At 46.3% G+C, this 23,963-nt stretch overlaps 1 protein-coding gene across 1 annotated transcript in view; it reads left to right on the top strand.

Annotated features, from left to right (window-relative positions):
• Nucleotides 1-23,963, top strand: part of LOC115076231 (IgGFc-binding protein-like) — a 116,725-nt gene that overhangs the window by 71,404 nt on the left and 21,358 nt on the right. Inside the window, exon 9 of the mRNA XM_029577452.1 lies at nt 4,416-4,790. Coding sequence (XP_029433312.1) covers nt 4,416-4,619 — 204 coding nt within the window. The 3' untranslated portion in view covers nt 4,620-4,790. The remainder of the gene's footprint in view (nt 1-4,415; nt 4,791-23,963) is intronic.

Here is a 23,963-nt window from a genome sequence, read left to right on the forward strand (position 1 = left end):
GTCATATTCACTCTTTTACGGGTATGAAAGACCTTTACTTCTCTTACTTATGTCCGGGTGTGGAAAGTGTTTGATTCTTGGTGTAGTGTAGCAGGGGTAGTGAGCAGGGGTCCACCCTCATATTGCTTCGATACCACTAATCCTTGCTTTTTTAGAGAAGGGTCTCAGTAAAGGGTTATCCTTTAGTTCCCTCCAGGTGCAAGTTGCAGCCTTGGGCTGACTTTCAGGCAAGGTTGAAGGGGCGTCTCTGGCAGCACACCCTGATGTGGTCCGTTTCCTGAAAGGTGCGAAGCATTTGAACCCGCTAGTATGTTCCGTTTGTCCTTCTTGGAGTCTTAACTTGGTGCTCCAGAAATTGTGTAAACCTCCTTTTGAGCCCCTAAAGAAGGCTACCTTGAAGGATTTAACCCTTAAGTCGGTGTTTTTGGTGGCTATCTGCTCCACTAGGAGGATTTCTGAGCTTCAAGCCCTCTCCTGTCGGGAGCCATTCTTACGGTTTTTGGATTTCGGGGTATCACTAAGAACGGTTCCATCTTTTCTCCCGAAGGTGGTCTCTGCTTTTCATTTAAATCAGTCGGTGGATTCTGCCTTTCCGGATTTAGAACGAGATTCCCCTCATGCTAGAGAATTGTGGTGTCTGGATGTTAAATGGGTTCTCTTGTGTTACCTTGAGGTCACTAATGCTTTTCGGGTTTTGGATCATCTTTTTGTTCTGTAAAATCGTCCTTAGAAAAGACATAAGGCATCTAATGCTACCATTGCCCGTTGGTTGAAAGAGGCTATCACTTCCACTTACATTTGCTGCGGACGACTGGTTCCGGATGGCCTAAAAGCTCATTCGATCCAGTCACAAGCTGCTTCCTGGGCAGAGACCCAGTTCGTGTCACCGCAGGAAATCTGCAGGGTGGTGACTTGGAAGTCTTTGCACACTTTTGCCAGACATTATCGTTTGGATGTCCAGGCATGAGATGTCAGTGGTTTTGGGAGCAGTGTCGTTCAAGCGAGACTCTCCAGGTCACACCCCAGTTAGGGAAGCTTAGCTACATCCCAGCAGTCTGGACTGATCTGGGTACGTACAGGGAAAGGAAAATTGGTTCTTACCTGCTAATTTTCGTTCCTGTAGTAACACGGATCAGTCCAGACGCCCGCCCATTGGGAGGGTTATTTAGTATTCAGAGTCCGCTCGATTTTTTCTGTTGACAGTAATTTCTGTCTAGGTTAAATGTACGATTACATCCGAAGATAATAGAACACTCCAATAATGCTCCAATATTACTCCTTGCCTGTAAATAGTTTACTATTGCTATTGTCCTTGCTTGATCTAACCATTGGTTTTGAATCGGTTGCTATGCTTTGGTAATGTTTATACTGAAGGGATGCAGGTAGCACACCACACTAAGAGGGGGTGCTCCAAGTTTTTCTCTGACTCCATCTGCTGGAAGGGAGGCAAAACGCAGGAGTCTGGACTGATCCGTGGTACTACAGGAATGAAACTTAGCAGGTAAGAACCAATTTTCCTTTATACACCTTTATCTCTTTAACCTGTTTTCAGATTGACTTGTTATATTGGGGGCGACTTTAACTTGCTCTGTTTTTGTGTGCCTCGCTTATAAACAGTGAGGAGAATTTTCTAAGGAGTTGCGCATGTAAATATAGCAATTTTCAAAATCCAGTTACCCATGTAAAGTGCATCTAACTTGGGTAAAACCTATTGACAATTCAATGGCATAGATTGTAGCCCACGTACACAGGTAAAGTTCAGTTACACATGTCCGCCCCCCTCCGCATTGTAAGGGTGTAAATTATTTTGAAAATCAGGCCCTTCATATGGAAAATTGAAAAATATGTGCATAAGTGCAAACCTTTCCCCAGTTCTGTCCCTGAGAACTCCTCCCCTCAGTGCAGGTGAACTTACATGCAAACAGGACATATGAGAATACATTTACCCGCATATCAGGTGGCGTTTTATAAAAGGTAAAGCACTCTCTTACCCACTGAAATGCCCTGGATGATTATCCTCATAGGGGGGCTCATTTATTCAACTGCTATATTTTACAGCAGGAAAGGAGAGGGAGGGGGCATTCCCGTAGTGTTTGGCTCCTCCCTGCATTATTTATCACGGAAAAAACCCATGACAGGGACACGAGGCAAAACACACGATGATTGTCCACTTCGCCCAGGGCTGCCATCATGTTAATACCTTTTAGGGGTATCAGACTATGATGATGTAAAGTGATAACACTTTTCTGAATTCAAATAGGAAATCCAAACTCCAGTGGCAGGAAATAAGTAAACGGATGCACTTCCTAGTTAATGAAAATGAAACGGGTCTGTAGTTCTTTACTTGTTTTCCACTGAAGAAAAGAGACTGTGTGAGTTTGAGACCTTACAGGGTTCAGCTTCCTGCTCAACATTGTTTCTCTCAGGACTCATTTACGTCACCCTGACGTTTGCTTTCACTTTCATCACCAGAGAGATATTTTATCGAAGAATGGGGAGAGTAATTTTCAACCAACCCCTGTGGATAGCCTGAACGTTCCAAGCAGATAATCAGAGCTAGAAATCCACGTTTGCAATGGTGCAGCTGTTTGTTTGTCCGGGACTTAGCTGGCAACCCTACTCTTAGGCGTCTTGCCTCGGTACACATTGAGCATTGAGCATTGCAATGCTCTTTCCTAGGTCCTCTATTCTCCAAATTTGCATGCAATAACCATTCTACTATAATATATGCCTTCTGAAACACATATTAAATTATAAAACATGAGTGAATATATTTCTGAGATAGTAATGTGCCATGGTTTTGGATAAACATGGTGGGCAGTTTGAGAAATAGTCTCACTTCCAATCATACCCTTCATCAGCATGGAGCCATGTTCTTTCAAATCGATTAACTTATTATTGAATTGCATTACTATGTTAATATGGGCTGTTTTCTGCTGATTAAGTACACTTGTTGTATACATATGCAATAGATGAGAATTGAGAAGATTCATTATTAGAGCTGGCTGCAGGCACAGATAAAGTGACTTTATGAAGGCCTACTCACAGAGAATCGAAAGCTGGGATTCCAGCTGACTGAAAGGAAGGTAAAGCAACATGTCCAATGTCACAGAAAGTGTCAGTGGCAGAGCTGAAGATGGAAATTTAGGAACTTAGGATCCCTGACATTAATCTATAATCTATAGACTACACCACTTTCTCTGTGGGCAAAGGGTGCTTATAGGGGGATGAAGGTGTTCTGCACTCCTTAATTCTCATTCCTGCAGACTGGCATGCAGCTCCATCGGAAAACATCTGTCGCCCCCTACACAGTGCGAGTGTTATAAAGGCAGTGGTCAGAGTAGCTCCCAGGCTTGATTTTGGCACGACATTCTTTGAAAGGTCCTGCTGAGGACATTCTTTAGTAAGGATCCATTTGGGAGTTGTCATGGATTGGGCATTTGCAACCACAACTATCAGGGCATTCAAAGCTGCGCCAAACTCATTCACATTTCTGGTGGCTTGACTGTTGGGCAGCATGAAGTCATCTTTGGTATCATCATTGAAATTGCCACAGGAACCAGCTACTTTACCCTTGTAGGAGCTGGGGATTGCAACGACCACATAATACCAGGTATCTTAAAGGACTTTCAGGTCAAAGTCCGCCTGCAGGATGATATTGTTGTCTTCCTGGTTGATCCATACTTTTCTATCATGGATAATCACTGGCAGGTTGACAATTTCTTCATCAATCTATAATAAGACAGATGCACAAGAATCCTTTCAAATTTCACTGGACCACCTGAATCAGCATCTTCTTATTTGCCCTTAGGTTCCTTAAAATCCCTTTCAATAAGAAAAATTAGATTATTTCACTGTATCAAGAGACAAATAGATACTTTATGGGCTTGATTTTCAAAGTGACTTACATGCATAAGTCTATGTTTTATATGCAAAAGTGGCATTTTAAAACTCTATTAGGGTGTTGGCCATTTTGCATGTACTTTTACCTGCACAAGGAAGAGAATTATTGTTGGGGTGGGGGGGTGGCAGGGAAAGCATTTACATGCATATTTTCTGTTTTGAAAGAATGCACATAAATATACATGGGGAAAGTTACACCTGCTGAGGAGCAGATATAACTTTCTGCACGTATGTATACCAAGAAAACCCGCACATTTTCAAAGCTTGAACCTTCAAAACCTCTTCAGATATCCCCATATGGTCTCAAAAGTTTATGTATCACATTTTTGGATAACTCATTTAGCGATCAAATCAAAGGTTTCACAGCATGAAAGGAATACACTGTATCATGCTAGCTTCCCAGTTAAGAGGTATCTTTACTGGAGTCACAAATGTTTATTGAAAACAACAGAATGGAATGCATGATTTTTCCCAGTTTCAAGAAGTTGACTCTCTTCCATTTGATCTTTCAGTCTGGACAAAGCATTGTGTCATCGGACTGCAACCAGAGATGTACCTGCACTGATGTTGGTATTATGTGCGAATTAATGTTCTGTCAGGATGACGAGACCTGCATGCTGAAAGAAGGAGTACACGGCTGCTTCAAGAAGGAAGGTCAATGCACAATAACCAAAGAAACTCAGTTCACCACATTGATGGCATCTCTGGGAAAGTGACAACCAGTGGGACTCTATGAGCTGGCTTCCCTCTGTGACGTGAAGTCGCCCTCCTGGTTCAGGGTCGTTGTTGACATTCAGTCCTGTTCTGGTAGGCCGCCTGCTGCAGTGAAGGTCTGCGTTTCTTGCCAGAACACTGTCATCAGAGTCTTCAAAAACAAAGCTACATGGGTAAGGCAATTATTTTAAAGTTTGCAGATTTTTATGGCAGATTCAGAGGTCAGTTTTAAAAGCAAATGAGGGAAGTGGGCAGTGTTAGAGAAGAGTCTGTGGCAAAGCAACAAACAGGGGCAACTTGGTTGACCCAAAGGTCCTGTCTACTGGCAATAACCAACCAGAGGAACAGAAATCTATGGTTCTTTTCCCATACTCTAGTCCTTAAATTGTAAAACAGGAGCCTGTGACGCCCCCAGAACCCTAGAATGATAACAAGCACATCTTGGACAACTATAGTGTTACAAGAGTGTTCCCACAGAACTATTTCCTGAACATACCCAGATCAGCCCTGACCAGTGGGTTATGCATCCCCACCAAAAGAAGGAGTTAGAGAAACAAAACTTTGAGGCACTTCTACTTGACCGAGAATGCCACCTGCAATCTTTCAGTGTTGAGTGTTGACCTGTATTTCTCTGACTCCAGCAGATGGTAGAGGTACATACCTGCAGTCTAGGTATTAGTTTAAAAAAAAAAAAGAGGTTAAAGAATTTATTTATTTATTTATTAAAGGCTTTTATATACCGACTTTCTTGATACAAATCAAATCAACTCGGTTTACATCGAACTAAGCAGTAATTATAACCAACCAATCAACAAGAGACAATTTGAAGGAGCATAAAGTTACATTATAACAAGGGTGCCTTAACTGGGAGTAGGAAAAAAGAGAGGGAGAACGAAGATAAAGTACTATATACAAGAGAGTATGGGAGGGAGGCAAGGAGCCGTCCTCATGATAACTTGTAAGCGTGATTTAGCGTTTATTTATTTACATAATTGCTGGAACAATTCAATAACCTCTGTCACACAAAAGACTCTGCACCTCAGCTAACAATCTTTGAAAACACAGCAACAACTGAAATTGAATCCCTGCTCAAAAAAGCTAAACCCTCCTCTCACCCGTCTGATACCATCCCCACAAAACTCCTCCTCACTGTCCCTGATCTAATAGCCAGCCCCATTTCTAGCATTATCAATACTTCCATCGAATTTGGACAAGTACCCAACACTCTCAAATTTGCTATCCTTAAACCTACTTTAAAGAAACCTAAGCTCGACCCATTAGACCTTGCCAATTACCGCCCTATTTCTAATCTCCCATTTATCGCTAAAATCCTAGAAAAAACTATCAACCGTCAACTCAGTGACTATTTAGAAGAACACCAAATCCTCTCTCCCTCACAATACGGGTTTCGCAAATTACATAGTACTGAAACTCTTCTCTTATCACTGTCTGATTACCTTCTCAAAAGCCTAGATAGAAATCAAATACATCTTCTAGTAATCCTGGATATTTCAGCGGCTTTTGATACCGTTAACCACCAAATTCTCCTCCAACGCCTACACGAGATTGGAATAATTGGTACCGCGCATAACTGCTTTACTTCCTACCTGTCCAACCGTAATTATAAAGTCAAAATTGGCAACCACCTATCAAAAGAAATCCCCCTGAAGCAAGGAGTCCCGCAAGGCTCATCACTTTCATCTACCCTTTTTAACATTTATCTTCTTCCACTTGCCATCTCCTCGCCCAACCTTAACTTCCACACTTTTTGTACGCTGACGATGTACAAATTCTTATTCCAGTAACAGAATCCATATCCAAAGCCCTTGAAATCTGGGACACTACTCTCACTGCCATCAACAATCTATTAACTTCCTTACAACTTGCCCTCAACTCCACAAAAACAGAACTCATGATCATATCTCCTCCCACCCCATTACATACGTCGCCTACCTCACCTATAACACCTACGCACATACAATTCTCTCACCCAAGTCCGAGACTTAGGAGTCATTATGATGACCAAATGACCCTCAAAAAATTTATCAGTGCAATCCTTAAAGAATGTTATTTCAAATTACATACACTCAAAAAATTGAAACCCTTGCTTCACGCATCTGATTTCCGGACAGTTTTACAAGCCATGTTGTTTTCCAAAACAGATTATTGCAATTCACTCCTCCTAGGCCTACCTAAAAATGCCATCCGCCCCTTACAAATTCTGCAAAACACTGCAGCCCGTATCCTTACCAACACAAATTCAAAGGAACATATTACGCCAGTTTTGAAGGACCTACACTGGCTCCCCATTCAATCTCGCATACAGTACAAGACATTAACACTGATCCATAAAGCCCTCCACAATCCTGAAATGAAATGGTTTAATAATTCACTGCAATTTCAAACTTCTATTAAACCAACTAGAAATCAATACCTCGCCACATTACAGACCCCCTCACCCAAACTATATAACCATGCCTCCACCAAAGCACGAGAGCTTTCCTTTTATGGCCCATTGTTATGGAATACCTTGCCCACTGAACTGCGCCTTGAGCCATCTCCCAAAACCTTCAAGCAAAAACTCAAGACATGGTTATTTACACATGCCTATACCTGAAATATATATGTCGTTCTTCCCTTTATATGCCCTGCCTTATTTACCCAACACCCCCTTTCTCTACACTATATCTAAGTTCCCCTTTCTATGCCCTTACTGTAAATACTATTCCATACATTTGCTCTTAAATGCACCTGAAGCGATTTCTTCCTTCTCTTATCACCCCTAATTTATAATTCCAACCCCTCCTAACCTGTCCCTACTCTCATACTTAATTTCCTAATATCCCTTTACTTTCCAGTCCTGTTTAACTCAGCTCAGTTAAACCTAAATGATAGTTCGGTTTTAAAAGATTCTACTTGTTTTATGTTTAAATATATATATTCTTACTTTTGTTATATGTATAATGTTTATTTAACCCTGTTAAATGTATAACGCTCCGGCGTAAGTTCCTGTTCATTGTACACCGACGTGATATCTTTGATGAGCGGCGGTATATAAAAAACTTTAAATAAATAAATAAGTCAGGCTGTTGGGCTAGAGGCGGGGAAGGCTCGGCAGAACAGCCATGTCTTTAGTTTCTTTTTAAAAGTTAGTAGACAAGTTTCCTGCCTGAGGTCCGGAGGCATGGCGTTCCAGATGGAGGGACCTGTGATAGAGAATGTCCGGTCTCTGAAAGTACTTAGTTGTAGGCAACGGTAGAGCTCCCTGAGGTGTTCGGCACCTTCGGGGGCCATCCCTCAGTTGGAGCCGGGCACCCAGGGGGTTGGACGCTCCTGCCTGGTTTAGTCTGCAATGTTCTGGAGGGCCTGATAGTCAGAGGCCTCTGGTTCCTTTGGCCCTTCATGCCTGCCCTCTCAGACACCACCATTCCTGCTTGGAGGATTCCCTTCTGGGGAGAGAATAAAGTTAAAAAAAAAAAAGACAGGATGGTTAGGAGGATCTATTCCAATCAGAAACAGCTCCCTCAGGCTTTCCAGGTCGACTGGTGGTGAGTCTAATCAGTGGCTGCTGATGACCAGTGTGGGGAGAGCAGGGGAGTTTTAGTACTCGTTGGGGGCACGGAGCTCCGGGCTTCAGGGACGCGGGGTTTTCGTGCCCTTCTCATGACCAGAGGAGTTGGGCCTTTCCTTTCCTGGCGGGGTTGTCGGGGATAGCGCTTACGGTCCTCCCACGGGTTCCTTGTAGTCAAGGGCCGTGCGGCAGATTTGGGCAATTTATTTTTAGATCCACATATGCAGCATAGTGGAATCCGACTGCGTTTCCCGCTCTCCTCCATTATGATGCCCAAGCCCAAAATGGCCGCTTGCCACACATGTGGGGCCATTTGGATGCCCACTTCCTCTATCCCGCATGCAAATCAGGTCAGGAGAGTACCTTTGTGGGGTGTCAACCGGTGACCCGCAGCCTGTGCTCTGCCGGACCAGTGCCTCTTCCTGCGGTGGAAAGCCCTCGGGGCAGCCCAGCAAGTTCGTGGGATTCTCGTTCCCCCCTCTCCTTGATGGAACTGGGAGTTCTGGGGGGAGCGGATGGGCCCGGGCTCACCTGCCTCCCTCTGGGGAGGTTGACCTGGGAGAATTTTGCCTGGATTTCGTGATCTTGCTACACAAAGCATATGTGGCCAGGAAGGTTGGGGCAAAAAGCCCTGCTTGGAGAGTGGTGGAGTCCACTGCTTCCAAACCCCAAACCTCTTCCCAGGACTCTGGGGATCTTCTGTAGCATGTGGACCTCAGGTGGGTTTCTCTTTTCTCCTCCTTCAGGTTGGGAGACGATGGTGATGCAGCGGCGCCGCAGGGAGACCCGGATGTGGCGGATGCCGCTTCTGTTCCTGATTCAGCAGATGACCCTAAGGATGATGATCTGGACGACTTCCCGACTCCTAAGGGTGACGACTCGCGTGTTGTGCACCTCTTTAAGGGAGGAGTTATGCCCTTTAATCCCCCAGGTACAGGAGGAGTTAAGGGTTAAGGTAATTCAAGATGAATCGGATAATGAGGGAATGAACCTGGCCTCTCGATGATCTGCAGGGGCTGATGACTGCTTTTCCTTTGCCCAAGAAGATCCAGATGTTGGTGTCCCAGGAGTGGGACTCCCCTGATGCGGGGTCCCAAGGTGGGCAAAGCAATGGCCAAGCTTTTATCCCTTGATGGAGGAGACAACTGGACGCCGCAGTTCAGCGGTCACAAAGAAATTCCACGATTCCAGTTTCTGGGGCCCGCAAAATTAAGGATGTGCAGGTTCCGCAAGCTAGAGATCCAGCTCAAGCAGATGTTTGTGGTCGTGGTGTTGAGTCTGCGTGTGGCTGTGTGTGTGCCAGCTTGATGCAAAGAGCCTGTCTCTGCTGGGCACAGAAGACCCTGGGGGATACCCCTGCTGGTGGTGATGGGTCTTTGCAGGCTGCCCGTCTTGAGGCGGGTATAGCTTATGTTGCAGATGCTCTCTATGATTTGGTGTGGACGTCTGCTCATACCATGGTTTCCTCCATGGCAGAGCGCAGGCTCTTGTGGCTCTGCAATTGATTGGCAGACTTGTCCTCCAAGGTTCAGCTGTGTAACCTCCCCTGTAAAGGGAAGTTACTATTTGGAGAGTATCTGGACCAGCTGGTGAAGCTATTGGGAGAATCCAAGGGCAATAGGCTGCCAGAGGATAGGAAGCTCGGCAAGAAGGATTTCCCGTCTTGGGTGTGTTTCCAGGATTCCCATCGTTTCTGCACCAACAATCCACTTCCGCGGCTGCAAAGCAAGGCTCTGGGTGGTTGCGGCAGCTCTTCACAAAGAGAGAATTCTGGTTCATCCTTACCTGGATGATTGCCTGGTTCGAGCTAAGTCGAAGGAGGAATTCGAGCGATCCCTGCAGAGGGTCAAGAGCACTCTTTGCACCTTGGGTTGGGTTATCAATCTCCATAAGAGCCACTTGGAGCCTACCCAGTCCTTGGTGTACCTGGGAGCCCTATTCAACACCCGCAAGGGCAAGGTGTTCCTGGCGGCAGACAGGGTAGTGAAGTTGCAGTACCAGGTCAAGCATCTGTGCTGCCTGGCGATCCCGACAGTTTGGGACTATCTGCAAGTCTTGGGACCCATGGCGTCCACATTAGAGTTGGTCTCCTGGGCATTTTCTCACCTGCAGCCCCTTCAGCGTGCACTGTTGTCCAGGTGGAATCCTTCGTCGGAGCAGTACCATCTCCCCTTGTCCCTGCCCCAAGGATCCAGATCTAGTCTCTCATGATAGCTGTCTCATCAAAATCTGGAGAAGGGTGGTAGTTTCCACAGATGCCAGTCTCACTGGCTGGGGGGAGGTGTGCTTGGGTCTATCCGCTCAAGGTTGCTGGATAGCAGAAGAGAAAGCTTGGTCTATCAACCAGCTTGAGAAGCGAGTGGTCCGTCGAGCTCTTTGGGCCTTCCTTCCCCTGGTCAGGGGACAAGTGGTTCAGATATTCTCGGACAATGCCACGATGGTGGCATATATCAACCGACAGGGCATAACAAGGAGTCCTGCCATGGTTCTGGAGGTGCAAAAGCTCTTTGCCTGGGCAGAACAATACCTTGAAGTTCTCGCTGCTTCGCATGTCGCGGGGTCGACAATATGCAAGCACATTTTCTCAGAAGGCAATAACTGGATCCCGGAGAGTGGGAGTTGTCTTTCCAGGTGTGGAATTACATCAGCGCCAGGTGGGGACTCCCCAACTGGACCTGATGGCAACGAGGGCCAACTCCAAAATGGAAAAGTTCTTCAGCCGCAGAAAAGAAGTCGGCACAGTGGGCCTGGATACTCTGGTATGTCCATGGCCAACGGGCATTATAAGAACATAAGAAAATGCCATACTGGGTCAGACCAAAGGTCCATCAAGCCCAGCATCCTGTTTCCAACAGTGGCCAATCCAGGCCATAAGAACCTGGCAAGTTCCCAAAAACTAAGTCTATTCCATGTAACTATTGCTAATAGCAGTGGCTATTCTCTAAGTGAACTTAATAGCAGGTAATGGACTTCTCCTCCAAGAACTTATCCAATCCTTTTTTAAACACAGCTATAACTGCACTAACCACATCCTCCGGCAACAAATTCCAGAGTCTAATTGTGCGTTGAGTAAAAAAGAACTTTCTCCGATTAGTTTTAAATGTGCCCATGCTAACTTCATGGAGTGCCCCCTAGTCTTTCTACTATCCGAAAGAGTAAATAACCGATTCACATCTACCCGTTCTAGACCTCTCATGATTTTAAACACCTCTATCATATCCCCCCTCAGTTGTCTCTTCTCCAAGCTGAAAAGTCCTAACCTCTTTAGTCTTTCCTCATAGGGGAGTTGTTCCATTCCCCTTATCATTTTGGTAGCCCTTCTCTGTACCTTCTCCATCGCAATTATATCTTTTTTGAGATGCGGCGACCAGAATTGTACACAGTATTCAAGGTGCGGTCTCACCATGGAGCGATACAGAGGCATTATGACATTTTTCCGTTTTATTCACCATTCCCTTTCTAATAATTCACAACATTCTGTTTGCTTTTTTGACTGCCGCAGCACACTGTACCGACGATTTCAATGTGTTATCCACTATGACACCTAGATCTCTTTCTTGGGTTGTAGCACCTAATATGAAACCCAACATTCTTCTCTCTATGGCCTTTCATAGGACGGATACTTCGGCCCATAGAGTGGCATCCCAGCCTGGTGATTCTGGTGGTGCCGGAGTGGCCGCAATGCCCGTGGTTCGCAGACCTAGTTCAGCTCACTGTGGACAGTCCTCTTCATCTGGCTCATCTCCCAGGATTACTATGTCAGGGCCCCATCTTCTCGGATCGGGAGGATCACTTCTGTGTCGTGACCTGGCTTTTGAGAGGTGGAGACTCCATTTGAAGGGTTACTCGGAGCAAATGATATCCACTCTCCTCCAAGCTAGGAGACTGGCGATTTCTATGGCGTATGTCAGGTTTTGGAGAGTGTTTGAAGAATGGTGTCGACGGGGCGCATTTGATCCCCTGGCGGCAGAGGTTTCTCATATCTTGGATTTCCTGCAACAGGGACTGGTTTCAGGGTTGGCGTATAACTCACTGCGAGTACAAGTCACTGTCTTGGGGGTGCTCAAGGGCAAGCATCATGGCCATGCGCTTGCTGATGTTGCCCGGTTTTTGAAAGGGGTTAAACATCTGCACCACCCGGTGCGAAAGATTTCCCAAATTGGAATCTGAACCTAGTTCTTCCAGTGCTTTGTGGGGCTCCGTTTGAGCCATTGAAGAGAGCAACCCTTAAGGACTTGACGCTAAAGATGTTTTTTCTAGTAGCCATTTGCTCAGCTAGGAGAATTTCGGAATTGCAGGCTCTGTCGTGTAGGGATCTGTTTTTGCGGATTTACAGTGATAAGGTGTCATTACGCACTGTGCCTTCCTTTCTGCCTAAGGTGGTGTCATCCTTCTATGTTAATCAGACGGTGGATTTGCTGGGATTTCCAAACTGGTCAAAAGATTCCCCTAGGGATAGGGAGTTGCATCTTGTGGATGTGCAAAGGCTCTCTTGCGCTATCTGGAGGTCACTAATCCCTTTTGTCAGTCCGGTCATCTATTTGTGCTATTCGGAGGAGTGTGAAAAGCGGATAAGGCCTCAAAAGCCACCATATCTCGTTGGCTTAGGGAGGCGATCACTTTGGCTTACATTTGCAAGAGTCGACTGAGTCCAGTGGGCTTGAGAGCTCATTCTATTCGGTACAGGTCCATGCTGAGAGACTGCAGGTGGCACTCTCGGTCAAGAAGCAGTGCCTCAAAGTTTTGTTTCTCTTACTCCATCTGCTGGTGGGGAGGCATAACCCACTCGTCTGGACTGATCTGTGGTATTACAGGAACGAAAATTAGCAGGAAAGAACCAATTTTCCTTTATCGAGCAAGGATAGCAAAAAGCAAGACTGTTTAAAGATACTATAAGTCTTGGTTAGTTTAAGGTTATTAGTACAAGTTTCTAATTACCCTGGAACTGTAAATACATTTGCAAAGGGAAAATTCATGTGGGGCTCCCGTTTGAAAATTTGATCAGCAGGACAGAGGGTCCATGTATTATTCCTATTTATTGCCATGATGAAGTGCAATACCTTATTGTTGTAAATCAGTGGCGATACAGATGTGCCCATGGAAAGAGTGTGCTTGACTCTCCCCTGGTGTCCCTCTGCCATGACTCAGCCCCTTTTACCTGCCCTGAAGAGGTGGGGAATATTCATCAGGGCTTTTCCCCAAAGAAAGAGATGCGGGGAAAGCTTTTAAAATCTCCCTCCCCAGCTTTTTACCCATGTGAATGGCCTAGCCTTTCCCCAGGTGAAAGAATGTGCAGGGATCATTGGATCAATAATGCACAGACATTTACCCCGGGGGCTCAGCGCTGGGGTCACTTCAGGGAAGGCTACAATGTTCATACTTTTGCATTTTAGGTATTCACGGGAAAAACCATTTGCAGAAAAAGCAGGTGCAAATCTCTTTGAGTAATTTTCCCCCAGGTAATTTTTACAGAGAAAGCTAGGTAAATCCAGGATTAGAGAGAAGGGGGAGGTAGGAAGGAATGGATCTAAGATAAAGGGAGGGTGTGGGGAGGCAGAGGGAAGGAGAGGTGTCCCATGCCCCTCTACCTTCCACCCCATTGCACACACACATTCACCCTTCCCTCTCTCAAACACCGACTCTCCTTCTCTCCCTCTATTTCCCACACATGCACACACTCCCAGTCCCCTTCTCAACCCTCGTCCATGGTCCATCTCTCAAGCCCTCCTCTATCCCCATCGCAATAATCCCTCTCCCGCACCTTCCTCTCCAGCTTGCCACCCCCTCTCACATGGTTCCCCTCATCTTTACTTCATACTTCTGTCATTGCAACTGATCCTGCCAAGCAGAGAAATGGCAGGAATAGAACAAAAGGGGAGGGGATAGACCAAGCAGTGTTTTCATATTCTCCTCTGCCCCTTCAGGTGTTACTCTGTTCTCTGTACATTGCCTGGGATGCGGAGGGGCTGGATTAAGGAACAGAGCTGCGTTCCTATGCTCTGTTCTGTCCCCTCCAACCTGGCCCCTGCTCTTCTGTTCTTTGCACAATGCCTGTGAGAGGATAGAAAAGGAAGCAGAAATGTCTTCCTTGTTGAGTGAAATTCAGCAAACCTGGGAGGCAGCAAATCTACCACCCACCCAGATTGTTTCCAACCAAGGCCCAGGTCTAGTGCTTATTTACAAATCCAGACCTAGCAAGACATCTATGTCTGAGAAACCATTGGAAAACGCAAATCAAACATAAACAGTAATGCATTCTCAGCACAAAGTCTTAGGGAGGATAATTTCATAAGAAAATAAGAAATTTCCGTACTGGGTCAGACCAAGGGTCCATCAAGCCCAGCATCCTGTTTCCAACAGTGGCCAATCCAGGCTACAAGTAGCTAACAAGTACCCAAACATTAAGAAGATCCCATGCTCCTGATACCAGTAATAGCAGTTAATGGACTTCTCATCCAAGAACCTATCCATTCCAAACCTTTTTTAAAACCCATCTACACTAACTGCACTAACCACATCCTCTGGCAACAAATTCCAGAGCTTTATTCTGCGTTGAGTGAAAAAGAATTTTCTCCGATTAGTTTTTAATGTGCTACTTGCTAACTTCATGGGGCCCTAGACCTTCTGTTGTCCGAAGGAGTAAATAACCAATTCACATTTACTCGTTCTAGACCTCTCATGATTTTAAAGACCTCTATCATATCCCCCCTCAGTCGTCTCTTCTCCAAGCTGAACAGCCTTTCCTCATAGGAGACCTGTTCCATGCCCTTTATCATTTTAGTTGCCCTTCTCTGTACCTTCTCCATCGCAATTATATCTTTTTTGAGATGTGGTGACTAGAATTGTACACAGTATTCAAGGTGCGGTCTCACCATGGAGCGATACAGAGGCATTATGACATTTTCCGTTCTATTAACCATTCCCTTCCTAATAATTCCCAACATTCTGTTTGCTTTTTTGACTGCCGCAGCACACTGAGCCGACGATTTTAAAGTATTATCCACTATGATGCCTAGATCTTTTTCCTGAGTTGTAGCTCCCAGGGATGTGCAGAGCAAAATTTTATGTTCATATTTCTTATGTCCGAAAGGGGGTCCCACTTGCGGCCAATATGGACATAAAAAAAATCCAATGAGTTGGGTATATGTACATATGTGCAAAAAAAAAATTTAAACCCCCTCACCCTCCTTAATCCCCCCCCCCCAGACTTACCACAACTCCCTGGTGATCGAGCGAGGAGTGAGGACGTCATTTCTGCAATCCTTGGCGAGAAGCATGTGACGTCGGCGGCACATCGAGTGACGCCGGCGTCACGTGATTCCCGGCGAGTTCGCGCCGGTCGGCTCGTTCGGCCCAAAAAGAACTTTTGGCCAGCTTGGGGGGGTCAGGAGGCCCCCCCAAGCTGGCCAAAAGTTCTTTTGGGCCGAACGAGCCATCCGGCGCGAACGAGCCGGGAATCACGTGACGCCGGCGTCACTCGACATGCCGCCGACGTCACATGCTTCTCGCCAAGGATTGCAGAAATGGCGTCCTCACTCCTCGCTCCATCACCAGGGAGTTGTGGTAAGTCGGGGGGGGGATTAAGGAGGGTGAGGGGGTTTATATTTTTATTTTGGCTCAACAATCGCGATTTCCCACATATCCAACATATCTATGTTGGATATGTGGGAAATCCGATCGTTTATGTCGAATCAATTTTTTAAGTTAAAAAAAAATATGAGTAGCGTTTTACTAATGCGGTCAATCCGAATGCACACCCCTAGTAGCTCCTAATATGGAACCTAACATCGTGTAACTACAGCAAGGGTTATTTTTCGCTATATGCATCACCTTGCACGTGGTAAACAAAGAAGAAAGATCAAAAGTCCATTCAAAAATTCTTTATTATAATTATGAAAATTGCCCAGTAATTTCCCAACTCTGGAGGTGTTGCACCCACATACAAGGGGCTGCTTCAGGGGCTACAACATATAGAAATGACATATAAATCAAATATAAGGTCCATCACCTTGCACGTCCACATTTAAATTTCATCTGCCATTTCGATGCCCAATCTTCCAGTCTTGTAAGGTCCTCCTGAATTTATCACAAACAATCCGCTTGAGATTTAACTACTGTGAATAAGTTTGTATCTCCTGCAAATTTGATAACCTCACTCATCGTAATTCCTTTCCAGATCATTTATAAATATATTGAAAAGCACCGGTCCAAGTACAGATCCTTGAGGCACTCTACTGTTTACCCTTTTCCACTGAGAAAATTTATCATTTAATCCTACTCTCTATTTCCTGTCTTTTAACCAGTTTGTAATCCATGAAAAGACATCGCTTCCTATCCCATGACATTTTAGTTTTTTTAGAAGCCACTCATAAGGGACTTTGTCAAACGCCTTCTGAAAATTCAAATACACTACATCTACCGGTTCACCTTTATCCACATGTTTATTAACCCCTTCAAAAAAAATGAAGCAGGTTTGTTAGGCAAGACTTCCCTTGGGTAAATCCATGTTGACTGTGTTCCATTAAACCATGTCTTTCTATATGCTCAACGATTTTGATCTTGAGAATAGTTTTCATTATTTTTCCCAGCACTGAAGTCAGGCTCACTGGTCTATAGTTTCCCGGATCATCCCTGGAGCCCTTTTTAAATATTGGAGTTACATTGGCCACCCTCCAGTCTTCAGGTACAATGGATGATTTTATGATAGGTTACAAATTTTACTAATAGATCTGAAATTTAATTTCTGAGTTTCTTCAGAACCTTGGGATGCATAACATCCGGTACAGGTGATTTGCTACTCTTTAGTTTGTCAGTCTGGCCTACTACATCTTCCATGTTCACAGTAATTTGGTTTAGTTTGTCTTACTCATCACCCTTGAAAACCATCTCCAGAACTGGTATCTCCCCAACATCCTCATTAGTAAACATGGAGGCAAAGAATTCATTTAGTCTTTCTGCAATGGCCTTATCTTCCCTAAGAGCCCCTTTAACCCCTCTGTCATCTAATGGTCCAACTGACTCCGTCACAGGTTTCTTGCTTCTGAAATATTTTTAAAAGTTTTTATTATGAGCTTTTTCCTGTACGGCCAACTTCATTTCAAATCCTCTCTTCGCCTGTCTTATCAATGTTTTACACTTAGCTTGACAATGCTTATGCTTTTTCCTATTTTCTTCAGATGGATCCTTCTTCCAAATTTTGAAGGATGTTTTTTTGGCTAAAATAGCCTCTTTCACCTCACCTTTTAACCATGACGGTAATCGTTTTGCCTTCTTTCCACCTTTCTGGAAAAGGAACAGTGTGCAAATCCACGGCTCTCGTGCTAAACTTTCAAAAGGGAAACTTTGATAAAATGAGAAAAATTGTTAGAAAAAAACTGAAAGGAGCAGCTACAAAAGTAAAAAATGTCCAAGAGGCGTGGTCATTGTTGAAAAATACCATTCCCTCGGAGGCCGCTCCGATTTCGGAGCGGCCTCGGAGGGAACTTTTCTTCGCCCTCCCCCCACCTTCCCCTACCTAACCCCCCCCCCCCCGGCCCTATCTAACCCCCCCCTTACCTTTTGTGCGCGTCGCCGGCAGCCCCGCTCCGTCCTCCGGTCCCGGGGGCATGGTCCGGAGGCCTCGACCACGCCCCCGGGCCGGCGCCATGCCCCCGGACACGCCCCCTCCCTCCCCGTTTCGAAAGCCCCCGGACTTACGCGCGTCCCGGGGCTTTACGCGCGCCGGCGGCCTATGCAAAATAGGCGCGCCGGCGCGTGAGGGCCCTACACACGTAAATCCTGCCGGATTTACGTGCGCAGGGGTTTTAAAATCCGCCCCTTAGAGAATAGCCACTGCCATTAGCAATGGTTACATGGAATAGACTTAGTTTTTGGGTACTTGCCAGGTTCTTATGGCCTGGATTGGCCACTGTTGGAAACAGGATGCTGGGCTTGATGGACCCTTGGTCTGACCCAGTATGGCATTTTCTTATGTTCTTATGTTCTTATTGCGTGGAATACATCTGGACTGTGCGTCTAAGATTGAAATTTTTAAACAATGTCCATGCCTGTTGAACACTTTTAACCTTTGCAGCTGCTCCTTTTAGGTTTTTTTCTATTTTCCTCATTTTATCAAAGTTTCACTTTTGAAAATTTACTGTTAGAGCTGTAGATTTACTTATTGTTCCCCTTCCAGTCAATATTGGGGTAATTGAAATCTCCCATTATTAATGCACTGCCAAATTGGTTAGCTTTTCTTAGCATTTCATCATCTGTCCAGGTGGATGGTAGTATATTCCTATCACTATAACCCAACACACATGGGATTTCTACCCATATATATTCTACTGAGCATTTAGGGCTAGATTTTCTATCATTGAGCAGCTGTACCGGGGGGGCGGGCCTGCGAAAGCCAGCAGCCATTGCACCACAGCGATGCGCTGGCTGCCGGCTTTCGCACGGAATAACTACACCATAAAATGTGTAGTTATTCAGCTCGAAACTGGCGGCGATAAGGGTCCTTACCTTTTCGCCGCCAGTGATGTCTCCGCAGCGACGGCCCGGGTGCCGCCCAACCCCTCCTCATCCGGGGATGGCTCTGCCCCGACTCGCCCCGATCACCATATCAAACGTGAAAAGAGACTTTTCACGTGCAAAAAGTCCCTTTTCATGTGCGAAAGCTATTGAAAATGACTCCCTTAGTCTCTTGTATGATCTTTATCCTGTTGGACTCTATTCCCTCCCAGACATAAAATTGCCACCCCCCCACCAATTTGATCTTCCCTATCATTGCGATATAATTTGTACCCTGATATAGCACTGTCCCATTGATTATCCTCCTTCTTCCAAGTCTCTGTGATGCCGATTATGTAAATCTCATCATTTGCTACTTTACACTCTAACTCTCCCATCTTACTTCTTAGTCTTCTGGCATTGGCATACAGACATTTCAAAGTGTGTTTTTTGTCTGTATTAACAACCTACTTTTCAGTTCTTAGGGATAAAAGCTGCTCTATCTCCTTTTTAAAGGTTAGCGCCAGCAGCCTGGTTCCACCCTGGTTAAGGTGGAGCCCGTCCCTTCGGAAAAGTCTCCCCCTTCCCCAGAAGGTTCCCTAGTTCCTTACAAAACTGAATCCCTCTTCCTTGCACCATCGTCTCATCCACGCATTGAGACTCCAGAGCTCTGCCTGCCTCTGGTGACCTGCGCGTGGAACAGGGAGCATTTCAGAGAATGCTACCCTGGAGGCTCTGGATTTCAGCTTTCTACCTAAGGGGGTCATTTTTTAACCGGAAGAGGAGGAGTTGGGGCGGACTCCGTGACGACTTCACTGGCGGCGATAAGGTAGGCCACATTATTGCCGCCAGTAGCGCGCCCAATTGCACCACCTTTCACGGTGGCGCTATTGGGTGCGAAAGCCAGCAGCGATAACACCATGGGAGTGCGATCACCGCCGGCTTTCGCACGACCACTCCCTGTTTCGGCCCCCCGTTACTGTGGAGTTCACAAATCCCTGCGGTGTTAGAAAATCCAGCCCTAAAATCCTAAATTTGATTTCTAGAATCTCTCTCCCATATTTTCCTAGGTCGTTGGTGCCCAGATGTACCACCACAGCTGGCTCCTCCACAATACTGTCTAAAATCCTATTAGGTGATGTGTGAGGTCCACCTTCGCACCAGGCAGGCATGTTACCAGGCGATCCTCATGTCCACCAGCCACCCAGCTACATTTCTAATAGGGATGTGAATCGTGTCCTCGATCGTCTTAACGATCGATTTCGGCTGGGAGGGGGAGGGAATCGTATTGTTGCCGTTTGGGGGGGTAAAATATCGTGAAAAATCGTTAAAAATCGTTAAAAATCGAAAAATCGAAAAACCGGCACATTAAAACCCCCTAAAACCCACCCCCGACCCTTTAAATTAAATCCCCCACCCTCCCGAACCCCCCCCCCAAATAACTTAAATAACCTGCGGGTCCAGCGGCGGTCCGGAACGGCAGCGGTCCGGAACGGGCTCCTGCTCCTGAATCTTGTCGTCTTCAGCCGGCGCCATTTTCCAAAATGGCGCCGAAAAATGGCGGCGGCCATAGACGAAAAAGATTGGACGGCAGGAGGTCCTTCCGGACCCCCGCTGGACTTTTGGCAAGTCTCGTGGGGGTCAGGAGGCCCCCCACAAGCTGGCCAAAAGTTCCTGGAGGTCCAGCGGGGGTCAGGGAGCGATTTCCCGCCGCGAATCGTTTTCGTACGGAAAATGGCGCCGGCAGGAGATCGACTGCAGGAGGTCGTTCAGCGAGGCGCCGGAACCCTCGCTGAACGACCTCCTGCAGTCGATCTCCTGCCGGCGCCATTTTCCGTACGAAAACGATTCGCGGCGGGAAATCGCTCCCTGACCCCCGCTGGACCTCCAGGAACTTTTGGCCAGCTTGTGGGGGGCCTCCTGACCCCCACGAGACTTGCCAAAAGTCCAGCGGGGGTCCGGAAGGACCTCCTGCCGTCCAATCTTTTTCGTCTATGGCCGCCGCCATTTTGGAAAATGGCGCCGGCTGAAGACGACAAGATTCAGGAGCAGGAGCCCGTTCCGGACCGCTGCCGTTCCGGACCGCCGCTGGACCCGCAGGTTATTTAAGTTATTGGGGGGGGGGGTTCGGGAGGGTGGGGGATTTAATTTAAAGGGTCGGGGGTGGGTTTTAGGGGGTTTTAGTGTGCCGGCTCACGATTCTAACGATAAATCGTTAGAATCTGTATTGTATTGTGTTCCATAACGGTTTAAGACGATATTAAAATTATCGGACGATAATTTTAATCGTCCTAAAACGATTCACATCCCTAATTTCTAATAATCGAATCACCAACTATGACGGCTGACCTAACCCTTCCATCTTGGGCAGTAGCCCTGGGAGACTTGTCCTCAGTGCGAGGGGATCACTTCCTGCTACTCCAGGGTGATGTTCTCTATCCGGGAGACCTTTCTGATCCAAGGCAGCAATGGGGTTGCCAGACTGGATTTGGGACGTGGCCTCTATGTCCCTGAAGGTCTCATCAATGTACCTCTCTGTCTGCCTCAGCTCCTCCAAGTCTGACACTAGCTCTCAGAACTAGCCAAATTCTATTTTCCCAGTATTTACATCATTCTAACACTGGAGAAACAAATACAAACGTTTACTAGCTGTAAGAACTAATCAGTCTATTTTCTCAGTACATACATAATTCTAATACTGGAAAACAAATACTAACTTTTACTAGCTGTAAGAACTAAACAGTCTATTTTCTCAGTACATACATAATTCTAATACTGGAAAACAAATACTAACGTTTACTAGCTGTAAGAACTAAACAGTCTATTTTCTCAGTACATACATAATTCTAATACTGGAAAACAAATACTAACGTTTACTAGCTGTAAGAACTAATCAGTCTATTTTCTCAGTACATACATAATTCTAACACTGGAAAACAAATACTAACGTTTACTAGCTGTAAGAACTAATCAGACTATTTTCTCAGTACATACATAATTCTAACACTGGAAAACAAATACTAACGTTTACTAGCTGTAAGAACTAATCAGTCTATTTTCTCAGTACATACATAATTCTAACACTGGAAAACAAATACTAACGTTTACTAGCTGTAAGAACTAATCAGTCTTTTCCTGGCGTGTAGCCAGATGGACTCAGAACAAATGGGATAGTATCCGCGTGCTAGCAGTTGGAGACGGATCTGACGAAAGCATGGGGTATATATATCCCCACAGGAAGCGTAGCAACTTAGTAATTTCCGTCTCCAAAGCAGTTTGGAGTGCCTACACGCTAGTCGAGCGTGCTTTCCAAGACTACTTTAATTTTTCTCTTTTCTTATAATTCTAGATTCTACTTTCTACTTTCTGCAAAAAGATATCGAGCCCCGCGCTCCTGCGGTGATACCCGAAGGTCACTCCCCCAGTTGAGCTGCCCGGGGTGATTTCCGTGATCCCCCCCCGCAGGTTAAGTCCTCGGTCCGGCCAAAGCGCGGCAGGGACACAGCCCCCGGGCAAGGTTCGGGTGAGGCTTACGAGGCGCCTCGGTCCTGGCGTGGACGAGGCAGCAGGTGCATATCCTCAAACGCGGCGGTGTAGGTACTTGCCCCCTCCCCCCGCAGCCGGAGACCGCCGGGTTCCAGCCGGGAAGCGCCGTAGATCAGGTAAGGCGTACATCTCTTATTTCTGGTCTCCGAGGAACAGAGGATCGGCGGCGTGGCACGCCGTGGAGGACGCCATTTTGGGGCCTTGTCCAGATATTGAGCGCCTGTAATCGGCGCGGCTCTATTCCTCCTTGTGCGTATATTGCCTTCTGTCTGTGAGCATCTGCTACTGAGCGTGTATTACTAACCACTTGTTATTGAGTGCATATTGGCTGCCACTGAGCGTGTATTGCTGTCCACCTATTGCTGAGAGCCTATTAAATGCTATTGTGTGTGTATGGCTAACCACATATTGCTGAGAACCTGAATGCTATTCAGCGTATATTGCTAACCGTTTATTGCTGAGAGCCTATTGAATGCTATTGAGTGTATATTGCTAACCGCTTGTTGCTGAGAGGCTATGAAATACCATTGAGCGTATATTGCTAACCGCATATTGCTGAGAGCCTATTGAATGCTATTGAGCGTATATTGCTAACCGCTTATTGTTGAGAGCCTATTAAATGCCATTGAGCGTATATTGCTAACCGCTTATTGCTGAGAGCCTATTGAATGCCATTGAGCATGTATTGCTAACCGCATATTGCTGAGTGCCTATTCAATGCCATTGAGAGTATATTGCTAACTGCATATTGCTGAGAGCCTATTGAATGCCATTGAGCATGTATTGCTAACTGCATATTGCTGAGTACATATTGCATATTATTCTTATTATTGTGCGCCTATTGTATTAAGTGCCTATTGCTGCTGCATATTATTATTATTGTGCGCCTATTGTATTAAGCGCCTATTGCTGCCGCATATTATTATTATTGTGCGCCTATTGTATTAAGCGCCTATTGCTGCCGCATATTATTATTATTGCGCGCCTGTTGTATTAAGCATTCCGTGCATATTTCTCGATGGATCAGAACGCAGCAGCGTCTTCAGCGGCGGCGCCACCTGCCTCAGGCATTACAGCCCTTGGCCTCTGCTCTGCATGCCAGCTTAGAGCCACGCGCACTGAAGAGCCAGGCTCCCTATGTACCCAATGTGAGGAGGCCGTGGGACCCTCAGGCCAGGACCGGTCTCAGCCAAGATTTGTTGACAGTTCCCCAGGGGCTACCCCGGAGTTAGGGGGCAGTCTCGACCAATCAGGAATCCCGGGGGAGCTTGTATCCCGGCGATTAGAGGCTGCTTAAATTTCCTGGGTGGATCTCTTTAAGGGGATTCATGCCTTCGTACAGATGCAAACAGCTTCCCGTCCAGGCCCTGCGGTTCCTGTTGTTCCTGTGGTTCCTGCGGCGGCTGCTGCTGCAGCTGCTGCTGCGGTGGCGGCTCCTGCGGATCCTGTTCCTGGACCCTCACGCCCTTATCGCGAGCAGGACTTCCCGCCGCTGGACAGTCCGGATCAATCAGACCTGGAGGTCTCACAGGACGAGTCCGAACTCTCGGACGAGGGGGACCTTCCCCCAGGGACTGAGCCATATAGAACCATGAGGCGGTTCTTCCCTAAAGAGGATCTCTCCGACCTGGTGTCTCAGTGCCTGGCGGAATTGGATATTACAGGTCCCAGCGCTTCGGTACCCTCTGCGCAGAACCCCCTGCTGGAAGGTCTTCGTCCTACAGCCCGCCATTTTCCA

This window comes from Rhinatrema bivittatum, chromosome 14, assembly GCF_901001135.1.
Source record: "Rhinatrema bivittatum chromosome 14, aRhiBiv1.1, whole genome shotgun sequence".
Taxonomy (NCBI): domain Eukaryota; kingdom Metazoa; phylum Chordata; class Amphibia; order Gymnophiona; family Rhinatrematidae; genus Rhinatrema; species Rhinatrema bivittatum.